At 45.8% G+C, this 16,747-nt stretch overlaps 1 protein-coding gene and 1 long non-coding RNA gene across 2 annotated transcripts; both read right to left on the bottom strand.

Annotated features, from left to right (window-relative positions):
- Window positions 1-741: 741 nt before the first annotated feature.
- LOC144328607 (uncharacterized) lies at window positions 742-4,042 on the bottom strand. Its single transcript, XR_013393833.1, has 3 exons — window positions 3,818-4,042; window positions 1,973-2,107; window positions 742-1,085 (listed from the first exon to the last, which is right to left on the bottom strand). It is a non-coding gene; the product is annotated as an uncharacterized LOC144328607 (long non-coding RNA).
- Window positions 4,043-10,210: 6,168 nt separating this feature from the next.
- Window positions 10,211-14,986, bottom strand: LOC144328484 (protein NKG7-like). Its single transcript, XM_077932146.1, has 4 exons — window positions 14,613-14,986; window positions 13,712-13,858; window positions 12,525-12,659; window positions 10,211-10,473 (listed from the first exon to the last, which is right to left on the bottom strand). Exons 1-4 carry the CDS (start codon window positions 14,785-14,787, stop codon window positions 10,292-10,294), a joined length of 639 nt encoding a protein of 212 aa, XP_077788272.1. The 5' UTR covers window positions 14,788-14,986; the 3' UTR covers window positions 10,211-10,291.
- Between the last annotated feature and the right edge of the window lie 1,761 nt (window positions 14,987-16,747).

The raw sequence follows: 16,747 nt of genomic DNA, 5'->3' as shown, positions 1-16,747 counted from the left end.
GGCTGCTCTGCCTCTTAGAAAGTTAGCAGCTGACAGTTTCACTATTATTACACATCCACCATGCTGGAAAATATTTAATCTACAGTGGTACCTCGGGTTACATACGCTTCAGGTTACATATGCTTCAGGTTACAGACTCTGCTAACCCAGAAATAGTGCTTCAGGTTAAGAACTTTGCTTCAGGATGAGAAATCGTGCTCCGGCGGTGCGGCAGCAGCAGGAGGCCCCATTAGCTAAAGTGGTGCTTCAGGTTAAGAACAGTTTCAGATTAAGAACAGACCTCCGGAACGAATTAAGTACTTAACCCGAGGTACCACTGTATCACAATTTTCCATATGCTGTGCTGATGCCACCCATTTTTTCAGAACGTCAGAGAAACACCGCATTGTACTCGGGAGCACAGTCAGGGGAAAACCCGTTTAGAGCGATGAATTATAATTTTTAAAGCACTCCAAGGCTCCATCTTCACTACACATTTGAAGCAGCCCCATGTCACTTTTAAGCAGCCATGGCATTCCCCCAAAGAATCCTGGGAACTGTAGATTGTTAAAGTGCTGACAGTTGTTAGGGGACCCTAAAAGTTCCTGGTGAAATGGACAGCTCTCTTTGGTTTTACTTACCTAAAATGAGGGGGGAGGTGGAGGAGAGAGAAGGAACTGTTACAGACCAGGCATTGAAAATGCAAAATAACTTTATTACAAGATTTAGTTGGTTTTTCTTAAAAAATCAGACATTGGATTTTTTTAAAAAATAAAGTAAAATACAGGAGAAGCAGTAGGATGGATAATTTTTTTAAAATAGACAATGCGGATTTAAAATAAAATAAAAAATAGCATGGGAGGGAAATGAGAAACTTTCAAGTTGAAGAGTTTAGATTATGGTGGAATTAAGACAGAGGGATGGGCTTGGGAGGGGGCTTCTTGCAGGTGGAGCAGCCAGGCCCTGACCTTGGAGAACTGACAGCCCCATAGCTGTGTGGTCCCCGGCTGCAGGTTGCTGCATGCTCCCTTCCAAGAGGATTGTGTTGAAATGTTGTTCGCTGCCGGATTGTACGGTCAGAAAATGTGTCATCAAGCTAAAGAAACCTGTGGGGAGAAAAGAAGGACCATATTCCTTTTCTATTTTTTTTAAGTTGAACTGAATTGATTGATTGCAGTTTTGTCCCACCCTTCCTCCTAGGAGCTGAGGGTAACAGGCACTTCCCAATTACTCATCCAATTCCTTGCATTGCATAACAGTAATAATGAAAGCCTCATGGAAAGCATTTGGGTCCTCGGGTTTGGAAGTGGGAAACACACAGAGAGTTGTTAAATTATGGGGATCAAGGAAGCTCTCCTGCGTAAGCCAAACTGGAAAGAACATGAGCTCTGCAAAATGGCCTGTGTGGTTCCTGTTCATTTCAACAGGGCAGGGGTCACCAATGCGGTGCCCATGGGCACAGCGATGCCCCTGTGATCTTCCCCCGCTGTCCACGAAGCCTCCTTGGTTATGAGATGGTGAGGATGGTTAGCTTTTTCTTTCTCAAAAAGTTCATAGAGTAGAAGGAAGGAGTTGGTAGAGTGGCGCTCTTCCCAACTTCCTTCTTTCAGCTCTATGTCCTGTTCAAGGCAAGGCTCTGATTAATGACTTTGACCCTCATACCCTGGGAAACCTAAACTTTAGCTCTCTTTCTGTCCCCCAGGGGGGCGGCTGACCTGTAGGAGAAGGGAGAGAATTGACCAGAGGGGGTAGTGCCTTGGCACTCACTCAAAACTCCCAAGGAGGTCACAGGCCTAAGGAGACTGACCAACCCTGCCATAGGGCTTACATGAGAGAACGTCCTGGTGGACTGTGCCCTATGGCTCCGATCCACCTTCCACTTTGCTGTCCTAATAAGTGATGGCTTAATATAACATCCTGGCCTGTTAGCAGTACTTGAACCACAGTTTCCCAGTAAGGATGCCCTAAGAAACTGTGACTTAACAAAGCTCACCATTCATGACATAGAGGGTGAACACCAGCCAGGCGAGGCAGAAACTCCATGTGAAGTGAAGGTGGCCGACAGAACTCAAATTTTTCTGGGTCATGTTGATTGTGTATGAGGCCATTGTGACAAAGCCGAAGATGCCTAACAAGGAGTAAAAGTGAGTTAGAGATGCCACCTGAGTAGGGATGGGGGATCCATTTGATCCAGGTTTTTTCATGAACCTGTTGAATGGAGGCTTTAAGCATGCAAAATAAGCCTTGTGAATGCACAGGAAGGTAGGAAGCTGTCATATACTGAGCCAAACCATTGGACAATCTGGTTTCATAGAATAGAATCATAGAGTTGGAATAGACCACAAGGGCCATCGAGTCCAACCCCCTGCCAAGCAGGAAACACCATCAGAGCACTCCTGACATATGGTTGTCAAGCCTCTGCTTAAAGACCTCCAAAGAAGGAGACTCCACCACACTCCTTGGCAGCAAATTCCACTGCCGAACAGCTCTTACTGTCAGGAAGTTCTTCCTAATGTTTAGGTGGAATCTTCTTTCTTGTAGTTTGGATCCATTGCTCCGTGTCCGCTTCTCTGGAGCAGCAGAAAACAACCTTTCTCCCTCATCTATATGACATCCTTTTATATATATCTGAACATGGCTATCATATCACCCCTTAACCTCCTCTTCTCCAGGCTAAACATGCCCAGCTCCCTTGGCCGTTCCTCATAAGGCATCATTTCCAGGCCTTTGACCATTTTGGTTGCCCTCCTCCGGACATTTTCCAGTTTGTCAGTGTCCTTCTTGAACTGTGGTGCCCAGAACTGGACACAGTACTCCAGGTGAGGTCTGACCAGAGCAGAATACAGTGGCACTATTACTTCCCTCGATCTAGATGCTATACTCCTATACCGTCTATACCAGGGGTCAGCAAACTTTCAGCAGGGGGCCAGTCCACTGTCCCTCAGACCTTGTGGGGGGCCAGACTATACCTCATGTTGCATCTGCTTCAGGTTACTTTTTTTGGGTTGCGGACTGTCGAAACCCGGAAGTACCAGAACAGGTTACTTCTGGGTTTTGGAAGTCGTGCATGCGCAGAAGCAGTAAATTGTGCTTTGCACATGCACAAAAGCGCCGAATCGCAACCTGCGCATGCGCAGATGCACAGAAGTGGGTTGCAAACACTGTGGTTGCGAACACTGTGGGTTGTGAACGTGCATCCCGCACGGATCACGTTCGCAACCCGAGCGTCCACTGTATTTTGAAGGGGGGGGGGAATGAACAAATTCCCATGCCCCACAAATAACCCAGAGATGCATTTTAAATAAAAGGACACATTCTACTCATGTAAAAACACGCTGATTCCCAGACTGTCCACGGGCTGGGTTGAGGAGGCGATTGGGCCAGATCTGGCCCCCGGGCCTTAGTTTGCCTACCAATGGTCTCTACACTGACTGGCAGAGGCTCTCTTGGGTTCCCTCCCAGGCCTCCCTAGAGATTGAACCAGGGACCTTCTGCATGCAAAACAAATTCCTCTACCATGAAGCCACAGGCAACACAAGCTTAGTATTGTCTACACTGACTGGCAGCTGCCCTGTAAGGCTCCAGACAGAGGATTTCCCCAGCCAACCAGCAGATGCTGGGGATTGAATGCTGGTGCAGAATTAGATGGCCAAGCTGCTCAGTGGGGTGAGCATATTACACCAAATCTGGGCCGACTGAACTGGCTGCCGGTTAGTTTCTGGGCCCAATTCAAAGTGCTGGTTTTGACCTATGAAGCCTTAAACCTGAGCCCTTTTGCATGTGAGCATTTGTTGTGCCACTGAGCCCTTCCGAAACCAGGGGGAGTCCTCTTTCTTACCTGTGGTGAAGCTTGCTGCTGAGGACACCAGCATGTTGGAAGGTCCCCCACAACGCCTCAGGCATTGGCAGGAGATGAGGAGGGAGATGGCTGCCACGAAGCCAGTGACCGTGGCGAGTGCCAGGAGGATTCTCGAAACTCTCATGAGACCTGCCAGGGAGAGAAAGATTAATGCGGATTGTTCAGGCTTTGTGTCCTGTCTGAAATGCTGGAGAATGCCTGCATACAGGGGGATTAAGTCCATTGGTTTCATAAAGGGTGAAAAGGGTAAAGAACCCCTGGATGGTTATTTTTTTTAATAATTTTTTTTTGATTTTCCAAAAATAACAAAAGGGGGGGGGGGGCGCGGCAGAAAAAATAATAATAACCAAATTAAACCATAATTTTTGGTCGACTTCCCTCCACTCCCCCTCTTGGTTCCATTATAATATACTGGTTCATGCATGTCCATAAAACCTTATACAGTAGTACCTTGGGTTAAGAACTTAATTCGTTTCGGAGGTCTGTTCTTAACCTGAAACTGTTCTTAACCTGAGGTACCACTTTAGCTAATGGGGCCTCCCACTGCCGCCGCGCCACCTCCGCACAATTTCTGTTCTCATCCTGAAGCAAAGTTCTTAACCCAAGGTACTATTTCTGGGTTAGCGGAGTCTGTAACCTGAAGCGTCTGTAACCCAAGGTACTACTGTATACTTAACAGTATACCGTATTTTTCGCTTGATAAAACGCACCCGACCATAACACACATGTTTTTAGAGGAGGAAAACAAGGAAAAAAAATTCTACACGAAACAGTGAATGTATGATTTTTGTGGTTCATGCTGTGGCCACAGACGTGATCTGACGGTGAGTTTGGGGTAGCCCAATGCAAAAATCCTGAGGATCCATGTGGATCCATGCTTTGTAACCATGTTTTTGCGCCATTGCAGTCCCATGAAACAGTGGGTGGGTGGGTGTTTTTTGGTGCAGGCTGTAGCCATGGATATGCTATGTGATCTGATGGTGAACTTGGGGTGACCCAGTGCAAAAATCCTGAGGATCCATGTGGATCTGTGCTTTGTAACCACGTTTTAAGTGGGGAGGGAAGGAAAAGCACTCAAGGGACAAGGAGCACATGTGGAGCAAGCTCTGTTTCTCTCCCTCCTCCCCCCCCCCTTAGCGAGCTGAAAAACTTTGCTGGAGGGACAGAGAGCCTGCTTGCTTTAAAGGAGCCTACCGGACAGGAGCTGCTTACACAAGTGTAAGCTCTGGTAGGCTCCTTTAAAGCAAGCAGGTTCTGCTTCTCTCCCTCCTCCCCCCCCCCGCCCTTAGCGAGCTGAAAATCTTTCCTGCTATTTCCAGCAAAGCGGGATGAGAGAGATACAGAGAGCCTGCTTGCTTTAAAGGAGCCAACCGGACAGGAGCCGCTTACACTCGTGTAAGCGGCTCCCCTCCCGCTTTGCTCCTTTAAAGAAGCAGGCACTCTGTCCCTCTCTCCTCCCCATTCAGCGGCTCTTCTCCTGCTGGAAACCACGGAGGAGGGAAGCATTCACTCCGTAACACACACAGACATTTCCCCTTACTTTCTAGGAGGAAAAAAATGCGTGTAATCGAGCGAAAACTACGGTACTTAATTTTAAAACCTCCTTCATCTTATTACAAGTGAGTTTTAAAAGTTATACTTCTTAAGGAAAATTCTGGGTTGAGACAGCCCAGCTCGCTGGGGTACCAGTCCTCCGCGGGTCCATGTGGTCAGTAAAAGGAGGAAATTCCAGCCAAGCAATTTGGAGCAAAACAGCAGTAAGTAGACCTAGATCCTTTATTGTTGCGCAACAGGTTCAACAGCAGCGAGTGAACCCAGAGCATGGAGTGACATTGACTTTTAAAACTTCACACCACATCCCAGAATACAGTTCACACAGCATCATTGATATATCATCTTTACATCACTGACGTGTCACCAAAGGGGAGGGGTAGACAGGGGTTACACTAGTTTAACCTTAGCAAACATGTCCAGACAAGTTACAGGTAGGTAGCCGTGTTGGTCTGCCGTAGTCGAAACAATTTTTTTAAAAATCCTTCCAGTAGCATCTTAGAGACAAACTAAGTTTGTTATTGGTATGAGCTTTCATGTGCATGCACACTACTTCAGATACACTGAAACAGAAGTCACCAGACCTTTATATATAGTGAGAGGGTGGGGAGGGGTATTACTCAGAAGGGTGGTGGGAATGGGTGATTGGCTGATAGGTGTGGTAAACCTGTTGATGACTGTTAACGACTGCAATTGGTCTTACAGGAAAAAGCAAGGGGTGAGATGGCTAAAAATAGCTTTATCATGTATAATGAGATAAGAATCCAATGTCTCTATTCAGACCAGGTCTCTCCATGGTTTTAAGTTTGGTAATAAGTTGCAATTCAGCAGCTTCTCTTTCCAGTCTATTTCTCAAATTCTTTTGTAATAAGACAGCTATTTTGAGATCTTTGTATAAAATGTCCTGTATAGAATGTTTATTACTGGGGCATGGAACATAGGAAGCAAGAAGGACCATTGGTTTGTCTAAATTAGTTTTGTCAACACTGACCAGCAGCATCACTCTGTCCTCCATCTAGAGAAGCTAGAATAGGGTTTCCCAAACTTGGGTCTCCAGCTGCGTTTGGACTACAATTCCCATCATCCCTAGTTAGCAGGACCAGTGGTCAGGGATGATGGGAATTGTAGTCCAAAAGCAGCTGGAGACCCAAGTTTGGGAAACCCTTAACTAGAGGCATGATTCAGAGTTCACTAGGCAAAATAAAACAAAAACATTTTGGGCACATTGCATGGAGATCGTTGCCAGGCCTGGACAGAGAGAATTGGGGTTCTCCCTTCCTGATCTACATACATAATTCCAATATCCATCAATCCCTAAACAGAAGATGCATTATTAAAGATGTGGAACAGTTCAAATGCCTACTGGATCTCTTACTGGGTGTTGGGGTCGCTATTTCTCACCCTAATCTACTTTGCAGAGTTATGTGAGGATGAAAATGGGCAAAGGAGGAGAAAATTGCACATGCTGCCCCAGGCTCATTGGAAGAAAAGGTCATGGTTGAGGTGGGTGGGAGGGGAGGATTAGAAAAAAAAAATCAAGCAAATAGATGCATCATCAGTTGTGAATATCCCTACTTGCTTTAAATAACAATGCACCTGACCTCTGTTCCAGAGGGTAGGAGTGTTTCTTTCTTAAAGCTGCTCAACAGCTCAGCTCTCAGGAGGCAGCAAATGGGATGTGGTTTCCCCTTCTAAACATCACTCTTGACAGCTCTAATTCTCAGGAGGCGCTGACGGTTGTAGACACTAGTACAAATCATCATTATCAGTAACTTTCTGACAGCTTGTAACAACAGTGCCATAGCTTCTGCACCAGCTGTCTGTCCCCAGGCCAGCTTCAAAGTTTGGGAACTAGAGTTCAAAGCCCTAAATAATTTTGGACCAAGATACCTTAAGAGGGTCTTGCTCCCTATAGGCTGGCTAAATCACTGCCATGTTCAGGGGCTGAACTTTTGGAGGTGCCTTATTATGTCCCTGAGACCAAATCTCTCTATACTGTCTGGATTTTGGCATTCTGTAAAGGCACTTTTAAACAGTTTTTAAAAATTCAATCACCCAACAGTTAAAAATAATCAGCAAATCTCTGCTCCATATCAAATTGCTTCAGATCATGATATGGAGATGATAGATAAGTAGATAGATATATAGATATAGCCGAAGATAGATAGATAGATAGATAGATAGATAGATAGATAGATAGATAGATAGATAGTAATAGTTATGAATTTGTAGGGACAGTGTTAGGCTGTTTGCAGACACCCCTCCTAATCCCTGGATCAAATAAGTGTTAAAAGCTAATCAAGCCTTCTAATTCTTGGGACAGTCAGGTTAGCGTCCTGTTAAGGCGATTGCTTGGGTGATGGGCCATTAAGGGGAACAAAGGAAGCAGCTCTGTGGGCGATGGCAATTGGGTGGAGCTCCACCCTCCCTCAACTCTGAGTAGTTAGGAGGATAAAGCCAGGGCTGTGAAGAGGAAGTAGAGTGATGTGAGCTAGAAGCAAAACAGAGAGAGCGCGCGCAAACAATGTTTGTTTGAATCCAAGGCTGTAGCTATGGGAGAAGCAAGCTCTCTTGGGTTCTTAATTCTGTGAACCGTAGGCTCAGGTAGCATATATGTGCAAACAAACCATAAATCATAAAAATACCACAGTCTCTGCTGTCCTTCATTCCAAAGGAAACACAAACTCTGGGCCCTGGAATCTCGCACTGCTTAGAGATTGGGGTTGCATGCAACAATAAAAAGGACCCCTGACCATTAGGTCCTGTCGTGACTGAGTCTGGGGTTGCGGCGCTCATCTCGCTTTATTGGCTGAGGGAGCCGGCATACAGCTTCCGGGTCATGTGGCCAGCATGACTAAGCCGCTTCTGGCGAACCAGAGCAGCACACGGAAATGGCGTTTACCTTCCCACTGGAGCAGTACCTATTTATCTACTTGTACTTTGACATGCTTTTGAACTGCTAGGTTGGCAGGAGCAGGGACCGAGCATCAGGAGCTCACCCCGTCTCAGGGATTCGAAGCAAATTGTTTATCTCCTCAGGAAATAATGAAATAAACATTTCAAAACACCTTGCTTCATTTGGGCTTACACATCAGTACATGTTGGCATGGGATCTCGCTGGAGATCCAAAAACTGACTTAAACATCTCCTGAAGGGCAGATCCCCCCGGACTGGAGTTATGCAGCCGTGGGGCAAGAGGAGATGGTTGCTTGTGTTTGGGGCGGAGTGCCGGAAGGTGTAGGACTGAGATGAGCGGGCACCGGCGCACCTCCTTACCGCTGCTCCTGCTCAGTTGAGTGCAGGCCACGTTGTTGCAGACTTTGTTGGCCACGGGGTTAGGAGGCCCGTTCGTGTCCGGGACAATGATTTCCATCCAGGAGGGGCTAAGCAGGGAGATGGAGAGGAGGAGGAAACTGATGCAAGTAGAGGCGGCTGTGGTGGCTCGATAGGGCAAGCTCACTCGGAGCCACTGGCAGGCATTGGCTGGGGGCATCTTCGCTAGGGGGAAGAAACAGCCACTGAGGACCACCAAGAACTTGTGGTGACAGTGGTTCCTAGAGTCTCTGTGCAGCAGTTAAGGCTCCTGCAGATACTTCTAGCTGGTCTCAACTGCCGTGGAATCTTGACTTCCTTCATATCCTTGGGTTGAGGGGGTAGGAAGTGGCCTGGGGCAGGGTTGATTTATTTACTGTGGTGGTGATTTGTTTAAACTGTTTTTGATCTTGAATTTTAAATCTCTATTAACCTGCCCTGGCCCCTATCAGTGAAGGGCAGGTCTTAAATGCTGGCGTTATTGGTGATGATTGATGGTGGCAATGATAATGATAATTAACATTTTTTTTTGCTCTATAAAACTCACTTTTTCCCTCCTAAAAAGTAAGGGGAAATGTGTGTGCGTCTTATGGAGTGAATGCAGGCTGCACAGCTATCCCAGAAGCCAGAACAGCTGCGCAGCGATCCCTCTTGCTGTTCTGGCTTCTGAGATTCAGAATATTTTTTTTCTTGTTTTCCTCCTCCAAAGACTAGGTGCGTCTTGTGGTCTGGTGCGTCTTATAGAGCGAAAAATACGGTAATAATATAATAGGGGCAGGGGCAGTGACTGAGAAGACTAAGCTGATTCCTGTCTTTTTTGGCCCAACGGTCAATCATATCTTACGGGTTGTATCCAATGTTATTCCTGCTCAGAGTAGCCCCATTGAAATTAATGGCCAGGACTAACTAAGGTCCATTAATTTCAGAGTGGGCCTACTTTGAGTAAAATGTACTCATAGTTTTTAGTTTTATTTCATTTTTCATCATCATCATAATTACAATTTTTATGCTGTGCTTCATCCAAGGGTCACAAGGCAGTTTAGAACATAAAAAGACAATTTGTAGCATTTTACTTTGTGGTCTTTACAGAGCTTTAGTTATTTGCGATGATTGTTTTCCCCATATACCTGTTCTTGATTTTTAGATGCAATTTGAATTTTGATTCCCCAAAGGATGCTTCATTCAACTGTCAACGCATCTGTGGTGCGTGTTTTTGCAATGTTTTTGTATTTGCTGTTTGTTTTTACCTACGTTGCCTTGCTTTAATATAAGCAACATATCCACTATCCAAACAAACAAACAAACAAACAAACAAACAAACAAACAAACAAACAAACAGACTGAAGACCAGACAGTGGCACTATTCATTTATTTAAGAATTTATAAACCACACTTTCATCCCCCCCCACCCCAACAAGGCAGCATACAATTTACAAATCTTTGTTTACATCCAAGGAGGCATCTCCTCTCTCCCCCCACCCCACCCCCCACCCCACCTCCCGTACATGCACTGACAATTTCTGAACCACAAAGGATTGCTTGGGACCCATATGCCCCCAACAAACACAACACAGACAAGTGCCCCCTCCATTATTTATGAAGGGACCGCCTTGCTGATACAGACATCTTTCTTTCCCCTTCTGAATCCTCCAAATAGCTCGATGAGCTTGAGGTCCATTCTGAGGAGCTCGAAGTGATTGTGGAGCTTTCTCCATCTGAGAAACCGGATCCGTGCACCAGCAAACGTTGGTGTGCCATCAGGCTGAACAAACCTACAGAGGGGGTGGGGGTGGGGAAGGGAAGTGGCGGGAGCAGCACAAAGTGCACATTATTTCATTTAGATATTTCATTTAGAATTTATTTTCTTATTCCTTGTTTCAGGGATCTATTCAATGGCTTGCCTTGATGTGGAAGGAGACCTAAAACATATTCAAGCAAAAAAAGATGATGGCACCAGCATAAGGTGCAAAAATCACTGAGTAGGATTGACACTTGGTAATCCTGAGAATGAATCTGGCTCAAATGAATTCTTCCCCAGACTTTGACATTCTGCATTTCCAGCACAGTTCCTGGGTAGGAACTTGACAGGGTGGAATCCAGATTAAAGAAAGGAATTTCGGATTCCCCCTACCCCCGGACCTTGGGGAAAGCTGAAACGCTAATATAGTTTCAGTGGTGACCTCATACTTTTGCAACTCTAGGCTATATCATAGAATCATATGGAAAGGACACTGAGAGCCATCTTGTTCGACCCCCTGCTTTGTAGGAATATGCAGCTGTCCCATACGGGAATCAAACCCACAACCTGGCGATTACCAGCACCATGAGCCATGCAGGCTGTGTATATATATACATATGAGAACTCTAACAGCATGTCTTCCAGAGCACATTTTATGTACTTTAAGTAAACTACAGTCCCCAAAGATACTTGGCGAGTGGAGCTATCACTGTGAAAGTGATTGACGCATGTTTTGCATGCATGTTGTGGATGTGGCCAAAGTATGCTTGGCTTTAAGACCAGGGTTTCTGATGGCAGGGAGGCTTCTAAGCATGTTCTAGCTGAAGTCCCCTTAAGCCCCTTCATGCTCAATGTGCAGACAGTCTGAACTGGAACTGGTGCACACAGGGAAGGAGATCTTGTGCCGTCTAGTGTGCAGAGGTGGGAAATGCAACTCATCAAGGCATATATGAGTCCTTCAAGTCCTGACTCCAGTCTGTTTCATGGGGAGGCCGGCTCAGGATACAGTCCAAGCCACAGGCAACACAAAGAGAAGGGAGGGGAAACAGACAAAGCAAAGGGGGAGGGGGATGAAGCAGGAAGTGAATAACCTTGACTCTAAGAAATAGACATCCATATTACAAAAAGAAGTAGATGCATGAAAACCATGGCCTTAGCACCAACAGGCATAAAAATGCAAAATTAGCATTAACAGGAAGCAAAATACAGAGGAATGTGCAGATACAGGTGTCTCAAAGTCCAAAAGTGTAAAATGGCAGCGGCCCTGAATGCAATTGCATAAATTCTCAATAGGAACCATTTTTTGTCCGGCTGATGAATGATAATGTGATGTGACACCAACCATAAAAGGTAAACGATACCCGTTTGGGATAAAGACATCCATGTGCCTGACACACATTAGGATAATAGGAATGAACCGGTGCCACCCCAAAATGGCCACCTTGCTGCCAGGCCTTTTCGTCAGGCTGGAACAGGGTTTTAGAACAGCCAAGACAGCAGTTCCACGAGACACAGGAGCTGGATGCATAGCTTGTGTTGGGTACAGAAACTTGCATGGCAACTCCTTCCCAGCACTCAGGTGTTCACTCAGAGCAGCCAATTTCCTATTATTCCTCCCCAACATACCACACAACAAGCAGCCTATAACATTATCCTCTTCCCTCACCACTAGGGATGGAAGTATCAGTCAACTTTGGTTTCTTCTCAGTTTCACATTTTTTCCAATGTGACATTCAGGTATCCACATTTCTGCAGCAATTTGCAGTAAAAAATAAAATAAAAATCCTAATGCAAATCCTTCGATATTATAGGGCAAATTCATCTTAATGAACACATTTTGTATGCATTTTCTCCTAATACAATGCCTTTTTTATGTATCGTTTTCACTAATATATCCATTTTAATACACACTTTCCCCAAATATATATGCATTTATTTGATCAACTTTGTTTGGCTGAAGAACTGCGTCGCAAAATTCAGATGTGCAAATTTCAAATGACGCTTCTGTGTATCAGAAACTTCAGATCTGACAAGAGTCATCCTTAAATGCAAACTGGACAGAGTATCTTCTCCCTCCTGACTCACCGCTTAAAATGAAGGAAGGGCAGGAGGTCCAGGCCATGTAAAAAGACCACAGGTACGTGATATTGCCTGTTCTGCTGATGGAGTGTGTGGAGATACGGATGGTGTAAATGCTCAGAGCTAAGAACACCAAGGCAGCTGGTGGGGGGAAAACACAAGGAGGAATTTAGTGTGTGGTCCCCTGGAATGTTTTAAGAGAGACAGCAGAACTGCAACAATCTGGCTTCTATGTTTTAGGCCAGTTTTTGGTTTGGGCCCCCTGAACCAAACCAAACTGTGCCCTGAGGAACTTGGGCTTTGCCAGGAGTTTATCTGAGGTTCCCCAGCTAAAAGAGAGAGAGAGAAAGTGGGTGAGCTGCTTTGGGAGACAGCTTGACTACTGATGCACCCCAAGCCTAGTGCCAGTGGTCAGATGAGTTGGGCACTGGCTGAGGGTCCTCGGAGTTCAGAAAGCCCCCTCACTGGTGCATCTCATGCTCTTCATTTCCCCCACCAGGAGGCAGAAGTCCTTGCTGCTCTGCTGCAAACTAATAATAATAATAATAATAATAATAATAATAATAATAATAAAAAGGTAAAGGTACCCCTGCCCGTACGGGCCAGTCTTGACAGACTCTAGGGTTGTGCGCCCATCTCACTCAAGAGGCCGAGGGCCAGCGCTGTCCAGAGACACTTCCGGGTCACGTGGCCAGCGTGACAAAGCTGCATCTGGCGAGCCAGCACAGCACACGGAAACGCCGTTTACCTTCCCGCCAGTAAGCGGTCCCTATTTATCTACTTGCACCCGGGGGTGCTTTCGAACTGCTAGGTTGGCAGGCGCTGGGACCGAGCAACGGGAGCGCACCCCGCCGCGGGGATTCGAACCGCCGACCTTTCGATCGGCAAGCCCTAGGCGCTGAGGCTTTTACCCACAGCGCCACCCGCGTCCCTAATAATAATAATATACCACCCTTAATCGTAAGATCTCAGGGCAGTTCACAGAATAAAATACAGGATAAAAACAAGCAAATCATTAAAACAAAGCAGCAAAACAATAACCCCCACCCCATTCCTACACAAATGACTTAGCATTCCAACCTGCTGTCTGCCCACCCTCAAAACCAGGTTAGAGATGGACTGACTTAGTGTAAGCTCATTCTGTATGTGGCCTGAAATGCAACATTCTTCTACTTCTTTATATGTATATATACCTGCAATCAAAGATCCCATTGCAGCAACCAGGTAGCGGTATATTGTGAAAGGGGAGTTGTAGCGGTAAGTGAATGTCATAAATGAGGCCCCAACAATTCCACAGAAAAGGGCTAAGATCAGGAGCGTCCGGGCACCATAGACATTGGCTGCAGTGGTAGAACAGAAAACAAAGGAAGACTTATTAGAGGTGGGGGAATAGCAAGGCTCTTCCATGGTCGCCTTCTCTCTCTCTCTCTCTCTCTCTCTCTCTCTCTCTCTCTCTCTCTCTCTCACACACACACACACACACACACACACACTCCCATGTCTCTTCCCAAACCCAGTTTCCACACACAGTAAGACCAACACCCACCCCTCTCTATCCTAACAAGCAAGAGGTATTGCCACAGTTCAAGGACACATTATTGCCAGGTGAAAAACACTTGAGAGGCACAGCAGGGCCACTGAGAGGTGTGTTCTAAGGAGAGTGCTGAGGGCAAGACTGTGAGACTTAGAGGGCCACATTGGAAGGTATTGCAAGCCCCCCCTCCCATCCATTCCCAAATCCAAAGTCTGCATTTAGGAAATCCACCCCCCCCCCGTGCCATTATTTATCTTTTACAATTTAGCTGTGATATAGGCAGGGCTTTTTCCCCAGCCAGAACTCCAAGGAGCTCAGCTGCCTTATCTCTCAGTTGTGTGCCGTTGCCATTCTTAGAGAACAAAGGAGAAGTTTGTGGTGAGCTCTGGCGCCTCTTTTTCTTAAAAAATAGCACAAGGTAGGATGGGGAAAAGGTGGCTTTTTATATCCTTCCTTATAGGTGAACCTCTGAATGACCAATTCCTGAGAAAAAGAATCTGGGTTCACAGGTTTGGGAACTTGAGAAAAAGAATCTGGAATCACAGGTTTGGGAAACTTACGTGAAGCGGCAATGAGATCAGAGCACACCTGCTTGATACAGACTTTCCAAATGCCGCTGTAGTAATTCTGCATCTTGGTCTCGACTAGGATCCAGTGGTGATCCATGACAGCGCAGACAAGCAAAATGATAGTGAAGACTGTGAACCCTGTAGCCAAGACTTCGTTCCACCCCATAGCTCTGTCAGTAGGTCTGAGGGCTTCCCTCTATTTTGGCACTTGCTTTCTCTAAGCGGATCCCATTTCAAACAATCGTTTCCTGACAGGGTTTCTTAACATGGCCAGAAAGGGCAATCTACCCCTGCTTCCACTCGATTTATGAAAAGCTAACAACCTGGAATCCTCACCCTTCTCTTTAGAGTCGAATCCCACTCCTAGTTCCATCGTTTGCTTCTTTGTTACCTTGACTACCGTGGAACATCCCATAGCCATCAGTAGGGTTTCTGTTGGCCAAGCAGGCCTGACTTAACTATCCAATGGATGGGTGCATCTTCGCTGATAGGGCGCAAGGGCTTTTAGGCTATCTTCACACCATACATTTAAAGCACCATGATAGCACTTTAAAGTCATTGCTTCCTCCTTCTTCTTCTTCCTCCCAAAGAATTCTGGGAGCTGTAGTTTTTTTTAAGGGTGCTAAGAGTTCTCAGGAGACCTCTATTTTTCTCCATAGCTGTCAACTTTCCCCTTTTTAAAAGGGAAATTCCCTTATTCCGAATAGGATTCCTCGCAAGAAAAGGGAAAAGTTGACAGCTATGTTTCTCTCACAGAGCTACAGTTCTCAGAATGGTTTAACAATCAAGCTCTCTTCACAGAGAATGCTGGGAATGGTAGCTCTGTGAGGGGGGAGATTAATAATAATAATAATAATAATAATAATAATAATAATAATAATAACAACTCACTTTATATACCACCCTTTATCAAAAGATCCCATGGTAGTGTACAACATTAAGAATGTATTTTATGGAGCACAATAAAAAAGCATAATAACCGACAACATAATAATAAAATTACCATACTAGCTGCCCCCTCACCTAGCTTTAACAGGCCATAGATTATTATTTAATGACCAAAAGGCCTGGGTAAGGCTGAATGTTTTTGCCTGGCACGTAAATACATGTAATGATGATACCAGGTGAGCCTCTTGGGGGAGAGTATTCCAGCTGGAGAGCCACCACAGAAAAGGCCCGTTCTCCTGTTGCTACCATCTGAACCCCTTTGGGAGTGGGGACATAGAGAGGGGCCTTAGATAACAGATAATAGTTTGTATGGGGAAAGGTGGTTGTTTAGGTCCTGAGGTACTAAATAGGGGTCTCCTGACAACTCTTAACAAACTACCACTCCCAGTATTCTTTGGCTGTTCTTCCCTGACTGCTTCAAGTGGTATCATAATGTTTTAAATATATCACGTGAGTGTGGTTTTCGGACTCACTGAACTCCTCCAACCCAATAGACCAGCAGTATGCAAAGCGCCCTTCCACATGCCCCTTGCCTGCTCTAAATATGAATATTTATATTTAGTGCTTGTTAGCGCACGGAGAGTGACTTTCCTCATTAAGCAGTGTGTTGATCTTGCTTTCATCTCTCTCTCCCCACACCCTCACGCCCATATATTTTAGATTGTAAACTCCTCAGGGCAGAGATCTGTGTAACTCCCTGAAGTTCAGTGCTGTATCAACAGATGTACAGTGGTACCTTGGGTTAAGAACTTAATTCGTTCCGGAGGTCTGTTCTTAACCTGAAACTGTTCTTAACCTGAGGTACCACTTTAGCTAATGGGGCCTTCCACTGCTGCTGCGCCGCTGCATGATTTCTGTTCTCATCCTGAAGCAAAGTTCTTAACCCGAGGTACTATTTCTGGGTTAGCAGAGTCTGTAACCTGAAGCGTCTGTAACCTGAAGCGTCTGTAACCCGAGGTACCACTGTAATAACAGAAATGACACATTCCACATGTCTGGAATGAAGGGCTGACGCTTCTTTCCAGAGCACTGTGGCAGGTTGCCCAGGCTTGGTTAGAGATAGCCATCAGAGGGGAGCCAGAAGCAGGCAACCAGGAACTGTGGGACAAGCCAGGAATCAGTGAGCAAACCACCAAAGCCAGGAGGCAGGATCAAATGGCCTGGACTAGCCAAGGATA

Source organism: Podarcis muralis, chromosome 7, assembly GCF_964188315.1.
Source record: "Podarcis muralis chromosome 7, rPodMur119.hap1.1, whole genome shotgun sequence".
Classification (NCBI taxonomy): Eukaryota; Metazoa; Chordata; class Lepidosauria; order Squamata; family Lacertidae; genus Podarcis; species Podarcis muralis.
Note: the sequence above shows the minus strand (reverse complement) of the source record. Positions and strands in the feature narration are given on the sequence as shown.